At 44.8% G+C, this 17500-nt stretch overlaps 1 protein-coding gene across 1 annotated transcript in view; it reads right to left on the reverse strand.

Moving 5' to 3' along the window:
• Positions 1–17500, reverse strand: part of vstm2l (V-set and transmembrane domain containing 2 like) — a 23617-nt gene that overhangs the window by 580 nt on the left and 5537 nt on the right. Inside the window, exons 2-4 of the mRNA XM_012829308.3 lie at positions 4900–5069; positions 1004–1048; positions 1–513 (exon numbers count right to left, since the gene is read on the reverse strand). The exon at positions 1–513 is cut by the window's left edge and continues 580 nt beyond it. Coding sequence (XP_012684762.1) covers positions 1–513; positions 1004–1048; positions 4900–5069 — 728 coding nt within the window. The remainder of the gene's footprint in view (positions 514–1003; positions 1049–4899; positions 5070–17500) is intronic.

Raw genomic sequence — 17500 nt, forward strand, 5'->3', positions numbered from 1 at the left:
AGTAGTGCAATCACTGGCTCCTTCCACAGAGCGTCTTTTCATCTCCTTGCCCTCTGATTGGTGGTTGTGCGCTGGCCGCTTCCTGGACTCCTCCTCTTTCTTGTGATGGCTGCCGGCGTGGAGCCGCTGGTCTTCCTGGTGGAGCTGGTCGCCATGGTGCAGCTTCTGGTCGCCATGGTGCAGCTTCTGCTCGCCGGCGTGGGCGTGGTGGCTCTCTTTGTGGGGCTGATGGTCCCCCTGGAGCTGCTGCTGGTTGCCCGGGTGCATGTGCGGGTGTGGGTGTTGGTCCTCCTGATGCAGCTGGTCGTCCCCCTCGTGCTGCTGCTTGTCGCGGGGGGTGTGGGCCTTCCTCTCCCCGGGGGGTTGAACTTGGAGGTAGGCGCGGACACGGTGGTGCTGGATGTGGCTGTCGCTGAAGTCAATCACGCGACACTCGTAGGTTCCTTCGTCCGTCATCTTCACTTTGGAGAGTCGCAGCTTGTGGGAGATGTTGCTGCCAGCTACCTTAACCACCTGTGCACAACAAACAGGCATGGAGAGAATCAAAACTACAGACAATATTAAGTAAGGCACAAAAAGTTAGTAGGAATTAGAAATTAAATCCCAGTGAAAACTATTAGTAGAGTAGAGTAGAAGGCAAATCATTGAAACATTGAAAAAATTGGTGCTAATTCAGAATAATGCCAATAATAAGTCCTTATTTTTTATATTACTAGGTAGAAGTCATGGACGTGTATTTTTATGAATAATGTTATTTTTGGAAACTGTCAACTGACACTGTCAACTGTCAAGCAACAATCAGACATATCATCATGTCTTTGGACATCATATACAGTTAAATTCCCTGTAAAGAATAAGCTTTATTGTGAATTAAACTATCAAGATATGAACCATATTAACAGTAGTAGTACTCAAGGTGATGAGGGCATAGCCACTGTAAATGAATTGCAGCTTTGAAAGTGTTATTGTTTATGCTTCCTCTTTGTTGCTTATTAAAACTCACACTGATTTTGGTGGCATCCTTCACCATTTCCTCCAAGGGCACCACCTAAATAAAATGTAAAAAGAGAGAGAGAGAGAGAGAGAGAGAGACAGAGAATTAGAGTGTGCGCACCAGAGAGAGAGAGAGAGAGCGAGATAGACAACGTCAAGGTCCGAGGCCCATTGCTCATTCCCATCATGCTTAGGGGCATACACAAAAAATACAGGGCAAATATAACAAAGCCTTTCATTTCAGTAGGCCGCGTTTAATAACACATTCCGGGGATATAGTCTAAATCCATTTCTTTCCATTGATACTAATTACATTGTGTTAACACAGCAGGGCGCTCTCTATTCCTTACCTGGGGACAAACCTGCCAGCTCCCCGTAATGTGGAGAGGCTTCATCTGTGCTTAAAGATTCCCAGCCAAAGCCGTAATTAGTCTTTATTCTCCGCGCTGGAGGGGCTGATGACACTGTATTTCCTTTCTGGAGTGTTTCATAATTTAGCACCACTTAACGGCGCACTCCTACGTTACTGTGCACTCCTCTGCCAGCCCGAACCTTCGTCGGCTGCTGCCTCTGGATGTCCCGTTGAGGCAGAGGGTGTCATAAGTGAAACGGGTCCTCCAGGGGTAACTGGGGCAGGTTCCCGAGAATCTGCCGACACTCCCGGCCCAATTTCAAGCACCTCTAATGGCTCATACTTCAAATATGTGACAATTCTTTTAAGCATATGGCTAAAGGGTATGAGAAGATTCTAGATCATTGGTAGGCGTATGGTGTTTATTGTTTCAGGTGCCAAATGTGAAATGGAAAGCTGCAAGCGTTGTTTTTGTTTTTGAACTGAACACCTGATTCAGCTACGGTATGCGTGCCACTCGTCATCTCGCTGAACTCTTTCCCAGTGGCGGCCCGAATCAAGTTTTAAGTCCTTGGAGTTGGCCTTCAGAGCTACTGATGGAGCCACACTGGCTCGCGTCCAATCATCTGTCAAGATCTATGAACCGGGCCCACCCACCGCCGAGCTGCGCAGGAACGGCAACTGGCTGATCCATCCCTGCCCGTCTGAATGAGAGTCTGTCTACACAGTCTCCTTCAGCAGTGTGCCTGATCAAACACAATGGGGATTTACCTAAAGATGGGCTCTAGCTTCATTGGTTTTAAACTGTTTTAACTTAATAAAAAGGTTGAATAGTCAGTCGAATAGTCAGCGAGCACAGTGACTATGGCCATCACCATGGCATCTTCTATGAGTCAGAGTGTGTGCACACAATCTCCTTCAGCAGTGCACCGGGACAAACACCATGGGATTTTACCTAAATATGTGTTATATGACGGAATCGATAAGCACGCTTAAGTTGAAGAAGGGACCGGAGAGTTGAAGTCAGGTTTCTGTAGTTTATTTTCGGCGTGGAGACCCCTTCTCAGCTTGGTGCTCAGAGCAAGGCCTGATAGCAGAATGTGTAGGCATTTATACATTTCAGTCAGGTAGAATACAATAGGAGAGGGGATGACCACACCCTTTAGGTGAGAGGAAGGGGGAGACAGTGGGGTGAGGGGTTCACCTATGGGGGGAGGGGGGTGATACCATGGCACAAAGGGTCTTAGCAGGAAGGAGCCTATCTGGGGGGGGGAGGGTTCACAAGCCACTTGTTCAGGTCTCAGTGAAACAGACAGAGTACACATCCAAAATGAGTTGCAGATACAACATAAGGAGTTAATGTCTTACAACAACAGAATAGCAATATTTCCAGTTCCATCAGTCCCCTATATGAGCATTTATATGCTCACACAAAAACCACCATGCAACAGCCAATCAGAGCAGGAAACATCAATATATGTTAAAGATACAAATGATACAGAACAACAGTAGAATAGCTATTTTGCAGTTCCATCAGTCCCCTATATGAGCATTTATATGCTCACACAAGAACCACCATGCAACAACAAATCAGGCCAGGAAAACATCAATATGCGGTTCCATCATATACTTATTTATATTTGAGATCAAATTACATTCACTACTCACCTTACACATACTGTCTAAACAGTTTGCCTCCTAGTTACAAGAATTGCCACAATATGAATCGTTTTACAGTTTTTCTCGATTGTTTTCACACATTTAGCGAATCATGGGTCACCTTCATCTAATGCTCACATCTACTTTGCACAGCAAGAGTCTTCTCTGGCGAATGGGTTAACTATTTCTCATTGCTTTCACACAAATGTCTTTGAGTGTTAACACACTTTTCAAAACAGTTAACACACTTCTCAGAGAAAGACACAAAACCTAATTGAATAACCATGTCAACACATTGCAGACACTTAGTAGCAGCCTACTGAAACTGCTCTCTATATTCTAAATATTGTCAGCACCTGTGTGAACTCTCTGTGCAAAACTAATCAAGTAGTTCTCAACCTCTAAAAGAGGTCAATAGATTGAAGTTGATACCAAGCATGTTTCGAGGAGCCACCAACAACCAACAACCTCAGCAAGGACCAGGACGAGGACAAGGAAGAGGTCGTGGTAGAGGTAGAGGGGCCCCTGTCAGGGACGTGGCATTCGTGTAAGATGCTCTAATGAAATTAGGGCAAGAGTCATTGATCACATAGTCAATCATGACCTCTCCATGAGAGAGGCTGGCCAAAGGGTTCAGCCAAACCTGAGCCGTCATACTGTTGCATCAATTGTTTGTACGTTCGGCAATGACAATGACACTTTGCTGGCCTTTACAGTCAATGTACCGTACTGTATTTCACTGTATTTGCACTCTTGGCAACAACCATTTCTATACTTTTGTAAAGTGTGTTGCCACAATACAATGTATATGTAGTTTCACTAAAGTAATTTACAACGAATTCTGATTACTTTATATTTACAGTATTTATAGCCTATTACACTATTTTTACAGAATCAACACACTGGCCCACACTGGTGGCAGGGGGAGAATGTTCACTGCAGAACAGATTTGACCTTTTTACTGTATATTGAAACCTGTAATTTTGACTTCTTACAGAATATACATGTAATGTGAAAAAATGACTGCAATAAATATTTTTGTGTCAGAATGTTTGCCATTTTGTACACAGTAGAGCAAATGTAAATCAATGGTGTTGACAGGTCCTTGTTTAGAATATATTGTATAGTGTTTAGCAATACAAAAAAAGAACTACAATATTTTACTGTATACAAATTTTCAGATTTCAAATACTTTCTGACAGTATATTCCCTAAGTAAGAGTGTTCAGTGCAAAACCCAAATTGTAGTATGTTGGCAGTGGTAAAATAGTCAATACTGTGAGGGTGTTGCACAAAAGTTGAAGTGATGGTTACAGAGGTTGATATTGATAGCTGTAGTTTGAATTTTGTTATCCATTGTTAAATAAATGAGAAAACATACATTTTCAATTGAGCACAAATTGTAGGTTTTGATGGAAATGTTTGGTTTTAATGGGTGTGTGATACGTTTTGAGAAAGTGGTGTCATTCTGAAAACATCATACAGTGTTTTGGTCATTTCAGCTTCTGTTAAGGGCTGTGTTTGTGCTGTTTTGCAAAAGTAAACAGTGAATGGAAAAATGTGCCAAAGCAATCGAGAAAAACTGTAATTGATTTAATTAATTCAGCCATAGCATAGAATAGTTGCCATCACCATGGCATCTTCCATTGCCACCATATTACACAACTGTCACCTTGACAGTTTCACAGGGGTGTAAATGTGGTGTAAATTGTTCCTCTTCTATGCATGGACACAATGTACTTGTGTTAATGTCACACTGCTTCTTGACTAAATCCAAATGAATTGGCTAAGTAGCTCTTGTGGCTCATCTGAGTTTGTGGTACCACCACTGGATTTGCTAACACCACTAGAATCTCTGCTGGTTATGTGGCAAACACAAGCACCACCCTCTCTTACCTGATTGCTGGTCCAGGCAGCTTTCTCCGTCCACTCCTTGTGATTGCGGATATACCACCACTGTATCTCCAGGGAGACGGAGGGTGAGCCGGCTCCCCTGAAAGAGCAGGCCATCTCCACATCCTGGCCGCTCTCCGTCACGATGTCATGGGGCACCTCCGTGAACAGAGCTGTGAGGGAGAGGCCAGATCTGATCAATACACCGACATAAAACTGCTTTTGACATGCTATTAAGGCCTTAGGTGGGCGATAAAAACTGGCAACAATCAGGGTGTGTGTGTGTGTGTGTGTGTGTGTGTGTGTGTGTGTGTGTGTGTGTGTGTGTGACATATAAGGCACTTCAAGGTATCTGAGAAAACATACAAAGGCATGTACCTGCGCCCACACACACCATGCACGCACACATCAACATCCACATCTCTGCAAATAACACAAGTCATTTCTCACTTCCCCTTCCATTCTCTCCTCCCTCGCCTCCCCCCCCCCCCCCCCCTATTGCTCTGAGCCTTGCTGCGGTTCGCCCACAGCTGAGATGAGAGAGAAAGAGAGTGAGTGAAAGAGAGTGTTTGTGAATGAGAGAGAGAAAAAGATAGGGAGATCTGGTGGAGGAGAGAGTCTCATGTGTCACGCCACTCCTCCCTCCCGCCCCTTCTCTCCCTCCCTCCTTCTGTCTGTGTGTGTGTGTGTGTGTGTGTGTGTGTGTGTGTGTAAGTGTGTGTGTGTCTGTCTGTGTGTGTGTGTGTGTGTATGTGTGTTTGTGTGTGTCACTGTGCAGATCTGAGTGTTGGGGGTTGAGCAGCTGCCCTCCCCTGACTGGTGATCAGCTGGGCTCATTACTGCCGCTGACTTTGAGGGAAGCAGGAGGCCGGGGCCTGGTGACTAAGAGGTGGGTGGATGATGATGATTATGGCCGCTAGGAGGTGTGGGGGGGGGGGGGGGGGGGGGGGTGGCGTGGACAGTGCTGACCGCTGCTTCTGAAGAGGCAATTTTGGCTGGTCCTCATCAACGTTGTGTGAAACTGGCACAAGGAGCTGCGGGAAGTGCCGCTGAAATGACATTTTCCACAAGGGCACGTCCATATGGTCCTCAACACGGCCACAGAACTCGCTATTCTCAGCAATAACGTTTAAGCAATAAAGCACAAAACGAAAAAAAAAAAAGAAAGCAAATATAAGCCAAATATATACACTATCATCACGAAGATCAAACGTCATTCTTCTGCAGGCAACGGCGAAAGGTAAAAAGTTATCAATTTGTAGGGTACCTAAAAAAGTCCGTCAGAGTCCCGTTTTGTGTGTGTTGAACAGTGGGAGAGTCCTGTTGACTCAGCTCAGTGTGTGGGCACTAATCCAGCATTGTGCTAGAGTCACCCAGTCAGATGAAGACATCATTCCACTGATCCTCACACACTCTGCTATTTAACTCCCAGCAAATCCTCTTTACGGCTCTCTTCAAACATTGCTAATTTCTCTTCCCCCGACCACCGTCTTCTTTCCTCCTGCCCCCCTCCCCACCCACGCGGAGCGGGAAAGTTTGGGCCTAGAGATGAGGTGATTACATGGTATACTGTAGATTTTCAAAACTTTCAGCTCGTTTCCCCTATTTCCTTGGGTGTCTTTGTAAAAACCGAAAACTGACTTCCAAGTGGCTGAAACTCTGAAGCAGACAATCAATTTGTTTCTCAGCTGTTTGTTAAGTCTACATCCGTGCTTTCCTCGGTGAGGAAAAGGCAGTGAAACAAGAGAGAGAAATAAAAACCTCACAGTGATTTGTGTTGTTTCGAAATGTGGGACTGTGGGTCCCTGGAGCATTTCTTTGACTGTTAAATGCTATAATATGTATATCTAGCTATATCTCCATCTAAACATGGGAGCTGTATCCACACGCTGCTGTGAAAGCTGTCTTCTTTGCTGCCAGCCAAAGCTGGACTCAAGGTCGTCTGGTATTGTCGACTCAACACACCTCATTGGGTCCCTTATTTATATGATCTCTTTGTCTCCCTCTCTCTTCCTCCTACCCTCCCTCTATCTCTTCCTCTCTCTCTATCTCTCATTTTCAATTTCATGACTCAAAGACACCCAGTGATGCATTTGTGGGTACAGATGTGTGGGTGTTGTCCCTGCTCGGTATCTGATTATTTATTAAACCCTCAGGGACAGCCATGCATACATCAGATTTAATTACAGCAACCTACTTAATTGCCAGCACTTCACACACGGAGAGCAAAGTGCATTTCGGACCCATTGTCCGCTATGCCCAAGAAAAAAAAACACATTTTTGCGTCGGAGCCATAAGGTTTGCAACATGTTCTCATTACAGAGGCACAACAAGCGTCGAATAATGTGCCGAGTAGAATGGTATCTAACACATCTGCGCCTTCTTCCCCCCCTCACAAGGTTTAATCTGATGTAAGAAGCACAGAACCATCATTATCCTTGTAACGATTACAGCACAACAAAAGGCAAAATAAATGGGATCCCCCCCCCCACCCTCGCACACACATGCAGACACACTCTTCTTTCAGGTCTCGAGAGCAACTCCGGGGATTTGGGGCTGGAATGAGAAGCGGCGCGAGCAAACAGCGCAGTAAATAATTACACTTGGCCATTTTTCACGATAAACAATGTAACGACCTCCACTGGATGGGCGCAGCTTGTAAACACTCTCTCACATGTGGAAATACCCTCCTTTCAATTCAATTAAAGCATGGTGTGAGAGTGTGTGTTTCTGGATTTGCGTGTGTGTGTGTGTGTGTGTGTGTGTGTGTGTGTGTGTGCGTGCCTGCATATCAGCCTAGGTTCACAGCTGAGGATTAAAGCAAAAGCACGGGTGATAGAGAGGAAGGCTGAGGAGGAGAGAGCGGGTTCCTTATTAGACTGGCTTTAGAGGCTCCCACTGCCATCTATGAGGTCATTATTAGCTGTAATTATTAGGTTTGTGAGTCTTTAAAAGAAAAAAAAAATCAAGAGCGATATTGCCTTCAACTCTTACTCTCTGTCTGCTAATGGCTGCCTCTGTGTCAGTGAGTCCCTACTAGATCTCTGGGCTGGAATGACTGCATGTGTGTGTGTGTGTGATTACTGAGACAGACAAATAAAGACTGCGAGAGAGACAGAGGGAGAGAGAAAGAGAGAGAGTGTGTGGTAGACTAAAGGGCTAAAAGGATGGAGAGGGGGAAGGCAGATAAAAGGGAAATGGAGAGAATACAAAAAAGAGGGAGATGTAAAAATGGAACAGCGAGGAGGGGGGAGTGGGGAGAGGAGAATTTGGGGAGGGGGGGCACAGAATAAACATCTAATTGCTATTCCCTGTGTTTCTGTGCCACCCTCATCACAGAGCGTCGAATGGCTCCACACATAAGAGCTCTCTGCCTGATGAGAGATGGAGTGAGAGGGAGGGAGGGAGAGATAGAGATCGAGAGAGAGAGAGATGGAGTGAGAGGGAGGGAGAGACTCGCACACACAAAGAAACAGATTGAAAGAGGGAGAGGCAGCATATGTGAGAGCACGTCTGTGGCTAAATTTGCGTGCACCTGTATAGCATCCCCTCACTCCTCCGAATTAGCTCTGGCAGGTGCTTCAAGCCTTTGAGACAGGGTGTGATGGCATTACAAGTGTGTGTGTGATGTGTGTGTGTGTGTGATGTGTGTGTGTGTGTGTGTGTGTGTTGGGGGTGTGTGTTGGGGGTGGGGGGGGTGGTGGTAAAACTGCCTGAGGAAGGGTGCTAAATCCTTCTTACTGCTAACCGAGCCGCCCTCTCTGCCAGCCACCTCTGTCTAAACTCTGCTGTGGTGCGACTGCAGACGGAAATATCTGGAACTAACAGCAGGCTCGAAGCCCCTTCGGCAGATGAAAGGAACAGGGCATAGAGGAGCCTAGCCTACCCCCGTGGCAGCTCCACTCAGCCGGGAGCCAGCGTGGCTCTGAGGGAGCCTAGGGAGGAGGGGAGGTGATGGGGGGGGGGGGGTTCTGTTTTATATGTGCCCCTTGTTGGTGTGGCAACCCTCTGATTTATGTCAAAAGGCACACAAGCATGCACATACACATGCACGTACATGCAGACACACACAAATGCACACGCAGATGCAGACACACACACACAGACACACACTTGAGATCTTGCTTTTGCCTCGTGGCTCTTCTGAGCCTTACTGATGTGCAAGGGGGGGGGGGGGGGGGAGCTTCCTGCCTAATTTCTAGCCAAACACACGAGACGGAAGCCAATTGAGAGATCAAAGAGGAAGATGAGCACAGGGCAGAGGCTGGAGAGAGGAGACGAGAAGAGAGAGAGAGGGAGATAAAAAGAGAGAGAGAGAGAGAGAGGGATAGAGGGAGAGAGAGAGAGAGAGAGAGAGTGGGAAGCATCGTATTCTGCCAGAAGATGAGTGCCAGAGCTGTGCTGAGTGGAAATAAAGAGGGCTACAACTACCTGCACATTCCCAGTTTCATGTCTCTTTCATTTCTTTTTAGTCCCCCCTCCCCCTAGTTATTATAGTGAATAAGCAACCGCTCGGAGATATTCAAAATATGATTGTTGATATGGCATGGATGACAATGCCTGACTCCGGTGTGGAATGACATAAGAGTGGGCCAGGGCATGATTTATTATCTTAATATAGCCGGCAGTCACCCCACAGTACCTGCCTCGAGCACAAGGTCATATCTGCACTGCTATCTGCTGATAACAATCGCATGCAAGGACAGATAGTCATATCCAAGTGTGTGTGTGATAGCGTTATGGGGGGCACAGCGGCAGACACACAAGCTACATTTGCGGAGGACAAAAGTGTACATGCAAGCTGTATACCAGCGACAGCTCGCACACACATTTTCACACACACACACACTCAAACACACACACACTAATCCCATGATGGCTAGTCAAGTGGCACAACGCCTTTGCATTTCATTGCCATAGGGTGGAAATTAAATCAGACGTGATCGGGAAGGCATCGTCGCTCACATACACGGCACCTCCTGTGTGGAGACAACAAACTAAAACTAAAAGGTCATGAATATCTGACTTGCCAGTGGCTCAAGGAGCCTAACCTTCACAAGGCTATGCTGTGTGTGTGTGTGTGTGTGTGTGTGTGTGTGTGTGTGTGTGTGTGTGTGTGTTTGTGTAGGGGAGGGGAATCACTGGCACACTGGCGTGTTGGCTGTGTATGTGTGTGTGTGTGTTTGCAGAGGAGGGGAATCACTGGCACGCTGGCGTGTGTGGGCCCGGGTCCTCTGGTGCTCCAGATAAGCCTTGCCTCTGTCTCTCTCTTTCCCGTCTCTATTAGGATTTCCTCCCACTCGCCGTCACTAAGTGCAGTGTTAACAGGAAGATGCAGGCATCAAAATGCAAGAAAAAGACATGGACACAAATTGGATTGCACGCCATGGCAATGATTAGCCTCTCTCGCACAGCTCACTATACTACAGGAAAAAAGGGAAACCTGTTCACATGAGCTCTGCAGCTTGCAGTTGGAACACCTTCAACCAACTTTGAGAATTCAACAAACTATAAAATGCAATATAGCTGGAGCAGTCACATTTGGAGGGTGAAGTAATTAATTCTGCTCACGTGTTGCTTAAGCCGTTGCTTTCCTGAAAAAAAGAAAAAGAAAATCCAAAAATCAGCAGTGTTTGAAATTGGTTCTCAAGACCATATTTCTTATCTACCAGCGTGGAAAGCAAAAATCCATGGTAAATGATCCATGATCGTGGTAGGTTTAGATTAAATGATGTAGCCATCGTAGGAATGGCAGAGGCAGTCAGTCAAAAAAGTCAACAACTGACGCATTGCTGAGGAAGACAGTGTGGTCTATCATCCTCTGATCTACGCATGCTTACCCCTCTCTTTGGTAAATCTTAATGAGTCTGCTTTCTGCAAACGCTGGGGAGACAATTATACTGTACCTGCCCTTCAGACACTACTCAGATCAAAGTCTCTTTCTTGTTTTAGATTTTCAATTGTTGTGACTGAGAGCGATAGGAGTCTGAAGGGTGACTCGAGACGACGCGCAAAGGCCACAACTGGTGAAGACCTTCCATTTACTCCCTCCATTCCTATTATGGACATACACATCAAATCGATTGGTCGGGGAATAAATAATAACTGTAACCCTTTAGACAGACTAACAAAGGCTACTTTAAATAGGAACACACTAGAATGCGATGGCACTCACATCTGAAGTTAAAGCAAGAACATGGACATCTCATTTTTTTGTCAATAATAATATTTGAATGCGATCCCAGTACTGTTTTGAGTTAGAATATGAGATTAAATATTAAAAACCATTCCCTTTAAATTTGACAAATAAAAACAATGTAAGCTCTCAAGAGTGCTGTAGGGTTCAATTATAAATGAACTTCCTTAACTAAGCTTTGGTCTGAAACTTTAAATGTGAGTGCGTTCTTCCTTTTTAAAAATGTAGTTGCCATTATGAAACATTTATCGTGGTAGACTTAGGCGTGGTAGGTAAGCGATGAGATGCATGTGTTACCAGAGGGGCACATTCACCCAAGTGTGACATTTGATTGCTGGCATTTCAGTATCTATTTTGAGCATCGTTTAATTCTGAAGCCACCACTCCATTCTGTGTAGCTCTGCTTGGACTCAGGGACAGCTAAACGTAGCGACTAGGTTGCTGTTGATAAGACTGATTGGTAATGCCATTGTTTTGATAATAATCATATCAAATTGAAGCATTGCTTGAGTAAAAAAACCAACTAATACAGATTTGGACATGATCTCCTTCCAGTTGGAAGTGTTTTTAGGCTGCGTACTGCCATGTCCAACAAACCACGAGTGTTATTACATAGTCTTGGTCTGCAATGAAGGGCTTGCAAAACTAACTAACAAAAAGAGGCTGAAAAAATGTTTTCTTGTGGCTTCTATAGAAATAAAATGGATGAACTGGACAGGTGAACAGATTGAAAGTAGTCACTGTGACAGATTAGGTGTTAGGTTATAACTATCAGACAACAAAAAATGTCTGTACTTATATAATGTATTGTCTTTAAATGATAGCCTTTCTTTAGGCTACTAGATAAAACAACAACAGCATTATGTCCTCTCTTGATCAGAACTTTTCAATCTCTATGGTAAATGTTGGGGGAAATCCTTATGTTATGTTTTTCTGTTTAAAATGAATATTGGCCAATATGTCATTTTCAGATTTTTAAATACCCAAATATCAATATTGGTATCAGTCTTAAAAATCCTATATTTGTCACAGGATTTGTCAAAGTTTCACAAAGCAGTACTGAGATGAGATGTAGTTATAGTTATTATGTACACCGAAAATCTTCACAAAAACATCACACTTCCTGTAACATCTGAAGGGACCGGTATAAGATCATCAGAATATGCCATAGTCAATAATTCAATGATCTTATGATCCTAGTTATAATTGTTACTTTTATTTGGATTTAACTAGCATGTAAACAGTTCCTGGGTGGATATACTTGATTTTTACCAGGGGAGTGAGGTGCGACATTGGTCTCACCTTCCCCCCCCCAGGTCGGGACAAAGCTTTCTTTCCAGGGCTTATTTGAATAGACGGTAACACCCCTAAAACTCAGCTTTTAAGAGCAAATCCTACAAGGAATAAATCAGACGAGTCTGAGGTGAAACTATGAGTGGACGTTCAGGCTTTGTCTCCCTTGGTTGGCCACCACTGTATAAGATTAAAACCTGGATCTTGACTGACTAAAACCTAAGACTGAATCTTCAATATGTGGTATAAATTATATCCCATCACATCATTCACATGGAATTGCCATTTCCGTGCAGTAACACACCTGCCCTTTGCTCAAAGCGTGGGCCACAACATTATTGAACGTGTGCAGTGATATCATTAAAATTTCACGGTGTCAGTTGTACTGCCAGTCCGAGTACTCTGTGACAGGCTTTGCCCACCCATGAAAACCGGGCCCTGCGAGACCATTTTTACAAGACTTCTTCTCACCTTTGAAATCGGTAGTTTCGTGTCAGATGCTCGACAACGGGCAAAGCACTTAAGTAGATTTCTTTTGTTCTTTTCCTCCGTCCCTACAGGAATTGACCTTTCGGTGCTGTTCGTCAGATGCAAGTGGCTTTTGGCGGGATTCCTCTACTGTGTGTTCTGTGTCCAATTTGCCATGAATTATTAAATGATGGGCTCTCAGGGTTTGAAAATCTGGTTTGGCAGACTATGGCTCATAAACTTTACCTTTGTCAATACACAAATATCTGTAGAAATGTGTTAGCTTAGCCACGTCCAAAACATCAATATTTGTAGTCACTATTTCATACACCTTCGTATTTGTGAAGTTCCACCACTAGCCTTCTTGCTCTGGCAATTCAATACCTCATTAAGCTGAATTAGGTGAGATGATGGTATCATTTGATACGGAATGGCTGGGGTGCCTTGAGAAGCATACTGGAAAACAAACCAGCAATTTATCTCCGAAGAGAGCAGGGCTGTTCCTGAACCAAGATCGATTTCTGGGTCAAAGCACATTCAACTCACGAGCTGTGCCGTCCTTGTGGTTGTCATATTAGTGTGGACAACTCTACAAAATACTTTTATTATTATTATTATTATTTCTTTTTATTTTTCAGTAGTAGTAGTAGTTAAGTGGCCTACCAGGTTTGAACTGTACAGCAGAAAAAAACCCTGAAGAGAGGATCCCAAAGCCCAGTCACCTATGAGCCTCTGACTTTCCACAGTGCCAGTTATCATGAGTCTTTTTTGCCAAGATCTGTTCTTTTGTTCTTCGCCCCGCCAATCGCATCCATTCATACAGCCCCGTTGCCGAGGAGGCCAGGGGAGATCATTTGAAGTTAACGAGGGGCAACTGCCTTCTTCCTGTTTCAGAGAGGGATTGCAGTGTCGATTGGGACAGACATGAGCCTGTCCTAATTCACGTGCCAGCCTTGAAGGACACTGCCATTTGTAACAAGATTTATATTGCAGCTTGCTGGCAATTTTCCCTCTCATATACGCCATTTTCAGAGCAAACATTTGACAGCAGCACACCTCATATCTATAAGAAAAAAAAACACTACAACCTCAACAAAAATATTATCAATCCAGATACATGCAAATCCTCCCTCTCCCCATACTTTCCCCCTTTCTCTTTCTCGCTCTCTCCCTCTCCCCATACTTTCTCTCTCAATCTTTTGTTTGACTGTATTGATCTGAGACTGGAGTGTCAAACTGCTTTACAGCCCCAGATTCCCAGTCCCCTGTGCAGTCTGTTTGTGAAACATGGCTGCTTGACAAACAGTGTGTATCACGAGGCGCATTGTGCCACTGTCAGGCCATGACAGATCTCTTCAGTATGCCTCACAAGGGTGCGCTGCTTAAATCAAATTGCCGTGGACACAAATCAATGGCGCAACCTTGGCCACGTACTAAATCAGCATCTAACTTTACATGTGTCAGGCTCGCATTGAGCTCCTGTTGGTGGCAGCAAATCCTGGGGAGTAGAAGAAAAAAAAGAGCAAAAGCCTCACGTCGATGGCCACTGGAGCTTCAACAACCTCCCAGTGCAACGCAGAATGAGGGCCTTAAGACAATGATTCTCAGAGACAGCTAATTATAGCGGGCTATCAGATCCACCGCGCCCAATGTTCCATGTGGTCCTCGCATATGAGTTTCGCTAATGTATGTGTGATGGATGACGGGAGTGTTAAGTGCACGGCCAGATTTGATGTTTCAGCGGTGCCACATGTCTTGGATGCCACGTGTCTGGCCTCGGCTCTCGGACGTTGCCCAGCGGGTTTGTGCCATGGCTGCTGTTGAAGGAGTGAGCCTGTTGTTCTTCTGAGTATTACACTCACAAAGACACTCCCATTGCTTCTGCAACAAGGAGCAGTGCATTTCTAAAGAGCCCTCTGTTGTGTGTGAGCATGTTTGTGTGTGTGTGTGTGTGTGTGTGTGTGTGTGTGTGTGTGTGTGTGTGTGTGTGTGTGTGTGTGTGTTTTGCTCTTTTGTGCTGCTGCTAATGGTCAGATGGAAATATGGCCGTGTGGAATGCTGGCCGCCTGCTCCCGACAGTCACCATTAAAAATGAAAAAGAAGGAGGGAGGACATAAAGAAAATAAACAAACAAATAAATAAATAAATAAGCAAGCCCACTCTCGGGAGACCACCTCCTCCCACCTCCTGGCGAGCCCAGCTCCAAATGAGATGAATACATTTAGCCCACGGCTGCAGGCTCTCTCTCTCTCCATCTCTCTCTCTCCATTTCTCTCCCTCTTTCTCTCCTACACCCTCCCTCCTCTGAGGGAAGAGCAAGTTTAGACAGAATCACAGCAACATAATTAGCATGGACTGGAGCCGCATTGCTTAAAGAAGTGTGCCACTGCGACGGACATTTGTGTGTCTGTGTGTGTGTGTATGCAAAAGAGTGCTGTGTGTCTGTCTGTATTTGTGTGTGTGTGCTGTGTGTGTGTGTTTGCATGTCTCTTCAAGTAGAGAGACCCAATCAGCCCTACAGGCAATCAAGAGCACAGGGAGAAGAAAACAGCTTGAGACCCAATAACCCATAAATGTTTTAAGTGTAATTTCCATTAAATTCATTTTCGTTATCCTCTCACCCTTTGCCTTAGCTGGATACGCAAAACTATGTCTTAGTCAACGCAGACACGACCATCCTGCGCTTGTTAATAGGATGGGTACGTGTCGTCAAAGCGGTCAGTGATTTATCGGTTGGCCCATGTTTCTTTTGCAAGCCTACACCGCCTATACTGTGTGGCTCTCCTGATCTACTGGAGGGCTGGACTTAAAATAAGGTCACATTCATATGACGGTTGACAGCTCCCACTTTCAGATTTGGCAACAAACCCTTTGATACGAAGGGGAAAATCTACTGTGATAGCCATACCAAATTATTTAGATTGTGCATGTCCGTAGGCAACCTAAGAGGGTTTTTATCGTCCTTCTCAACAGGACAGGAAAAGCTCATATGGCTTACATTGTCATCCACACTTCCAACGATAAACGACGTTTAGCACCCCTTTCAGAATGCTTGTGTGAAAGATAAAACACTGACAGCCAAACAGAATCACATTAAAACATGAATTATATTTCTGAGAGGCTTTCCTCGTCTTTGGTCAGTGTGGACACTCTATATCGTTTCAGTTTTAGTTTTTGTTATAGTTGGTGTGGATGACTCTTTAGTCTCGAGAGGATCCGGTTACCATCTGGCACAGATCCGGCGGCTCCAGCTGTTACCGAAGATACCTGTCACCATCTTGTGTGAGCTCAGAGTGGTAGGTTAATGTAAACATCGCATTACACCTGTGCAGCCCAAACAATACTATCAAAGGCCTAGGTGTTTCGTAATTGTGTGTACATGTGAAATGCATGACCTAAATAAATGGAACACACTTGCAAAAACTTAAAGACATTTCTGACTGAAAGGAAACCCTGATCAAATGAAATGGCATATAGGTGTTTACGTTTCCTCTGACAAACCTTCCAAATATGTTTTGACACACGCTGGTAAATAGAGATTAAAGATGAAAGGTACAGGAAGGACTTCAGGTTCTTATTCATTTGCTGAAATCTGGTCTTCTTCAGTCAGTGCCGAAAAGCACACATACAGGATGGGATGAAAATATTGCTTGGGGAAGTGCTCGGACGCGGGGCAATAACGCTGAGCCCCTGAACCACTGTGGACACATAGACCATGATTGCTTTGAGCACATAATGAATAGAAGCTGTGGGCTGCCTGACACCAAACTATGTGCTACTAGCCCACCACTAGTTACTAATAGCAATTAAGTACAGATCTGGCCCTTAAAAACACACCCCTCAAGCCCAGCGTGCCCAGGCACTTAGCTAGCCATTCATATAGGTATGATGTATATAATATCTGCATATTGAAGGGTCTTCACTGGCTTATCAGTTTGCTAGCTATGGATTGACTTTGTGGGCTCTACACACAGATATTAGTTCACTGCAGTTGAGACTATCATACTCAATAAGAGAGGAAGACCAAAGATCAGTCACTTCATATCACCATGGTAATACCGGGCATCAGAGAGATTCTGTCAAAACTTTTGCATCAACTTGACAATGCTAACAAGAGCCTGATGTAGGCTCGCTGCGATGGTTGCAGCATCCCGATGGGAGGCGTGGAGCTATCGACCCACCATGTCATTCTCCAAATCTTTATTGTGATTTTTACAGGCCATTACCCAGTGGCATTATCTGGGAACAAAAAGAGAGAGCATGGAAATTCATGGCCTGCAACTTTGATGCAAACACACTCCCTTGGCAAAAGGGGTTGGAATTAGGAGCATTATTGGATGCAACAATGGTGATATAATCCACTTCCTGCCATAGGAATCTGCGTGCGTCACAACCAGGGTCTATACTGATGTTCCAAGGAAGCTTCATCTCAGTGTTATTTACAGCACTGAGTGATCAGGGCAAAAGTAATTGTGTATTTATAAATAATTCATCAACCCTTTTATCTGTGGCTACAGTAACGAGTTTATGTTTACGTGATGCTTAGTTATGAATATATGTGTGTGTGTGTGTGTGTGTGTGTGTGTGTGTGCGCGCGTGTGTGTGTGTGTGTGTGTAAGCGTGTATTTTGCAAGAACGCGACCCGTG

This window comes from Clupea harengus, chromosome 5 (assembly GCF_900700415.2).
Source record: "Clupea harengus chromosome 5, Ch_v2.0.2, whole genome shotgun sequence".
In the NCBI taxonomy this organism is placed as follows: Eukaryota; Metazoa; Chordata; class Actinopteri; order Clupeiformes; family Clupeidae; genus Clupea; species Clupea harengus.